The 885-nt window shown below is 44.1% G+C and overlaps 1 protein-coding gene across 1 annotated transcript in view; it reads right to left on the bottom strand.

Annotated features, from left to right (window-relative positions):
* Nucleotides 1-448: 448 nt before the first annotated feature.
* LOC102670648 overlaps nucleotides 449-885 on the bottom strand; it is a 2,473-nt gene continuing 2,036 nt past the window's right edge. Inside the window, exon 4 of the mRNA XM_031514466.1 lies at nucleotides 449-885. Within this exon, the coding sequence (XP_031370326.1) occupies nucleotides 498-885 (388 nt within the window). The 3' untranslated portion in view covers nucleotides 449-497.

Raw genomic sequence — 885 nt, 5'->3', positions numbered from 1 at the left:
GTTATTTTGTGGAAATAAAAGTGGAAAGAGTTTCTTTTTCACAATGTAATAAAGTAAACGTACTTTTGAAATTGCGTGCAATTTTAAAAATATAAACTATAATTTTAGAGAATAACGAACGAAGAAACGTATACGTAAAATATACGATTATATAAAAACTTTACTTTCGACTTGATATTTCGTAAAATTCTTAGAACGATAAATAGAAAACCAAGCGCAATAACGTTAACTCATAACCGTTAATTCAAGGTCGTCTTAATGGGAGCCAAACAACGCGACTCGACAAACGCGCGAAAAAGCTAGGCCAAAAAAACACTTTACTTCTTAACATACAAGAAGATAAATTCTTCTTGATCCCTTAACAAAACTTTTAAAAACGCGTTTAAGTTCACAAAATATGTATACAAGTTTCTACAAGTGATAGACATCGATCAAATATAAGACGCGAAAGGATACCGTCGAGATACAAAAGAGATAAAAAACGTGCGAAAACATCGTCACACGATATCGAAAACACGACGAATGTAACCAACCTGTTGTATCTTTCGTTCACCATCCCGCGAGTCCTGCTCGGACGATCGTTCGTAATCGTCGTCGTCGGGGTCCAAGGTGGTCGGGTGCCTGGTCCTCGGTAGGCGCGCGGACGCCGACCTGCAGAACTGTTGCTGCTCGTTCCATCGTCTGGCGGCGGCGTGAGAAGCGTGACACGGTTGGCCCACGTGAGCGCTACCCTGACTCGTCCCCCTGTTTCCCCACCCCATCGAACACTCGTACTCGCGTGGAATTCTTCGCGGCACCGTCCCTTCCTCCGCCATATGACTCAGCATTTCTCGGCTGCTCGCCTCGTAACTCTTCTCCCGCAACGACCGCCTCAGCTTCGCCTCG

The sequence above is a fragment of the Apis dorsata genome, unplaced genomic scaffold, assembly GCF_000469605.1.
Source record: "Apis dorsata unplaced genomic scaffold, Apis dorsata 1.3 scaffold_1003, whole genome shotgun sequence".
Lineage (NCBI taxonomy): Eukaryota > Metazoa > Arthropoda > Insecta > Hymenoptera > Apidae > Apis > Apis dorsata.
The sequence above is the reverse complement of the archived record's forward strand: the minus strand, read 5'-3'. Positions and strand labels throughout refer to the sequence as shown.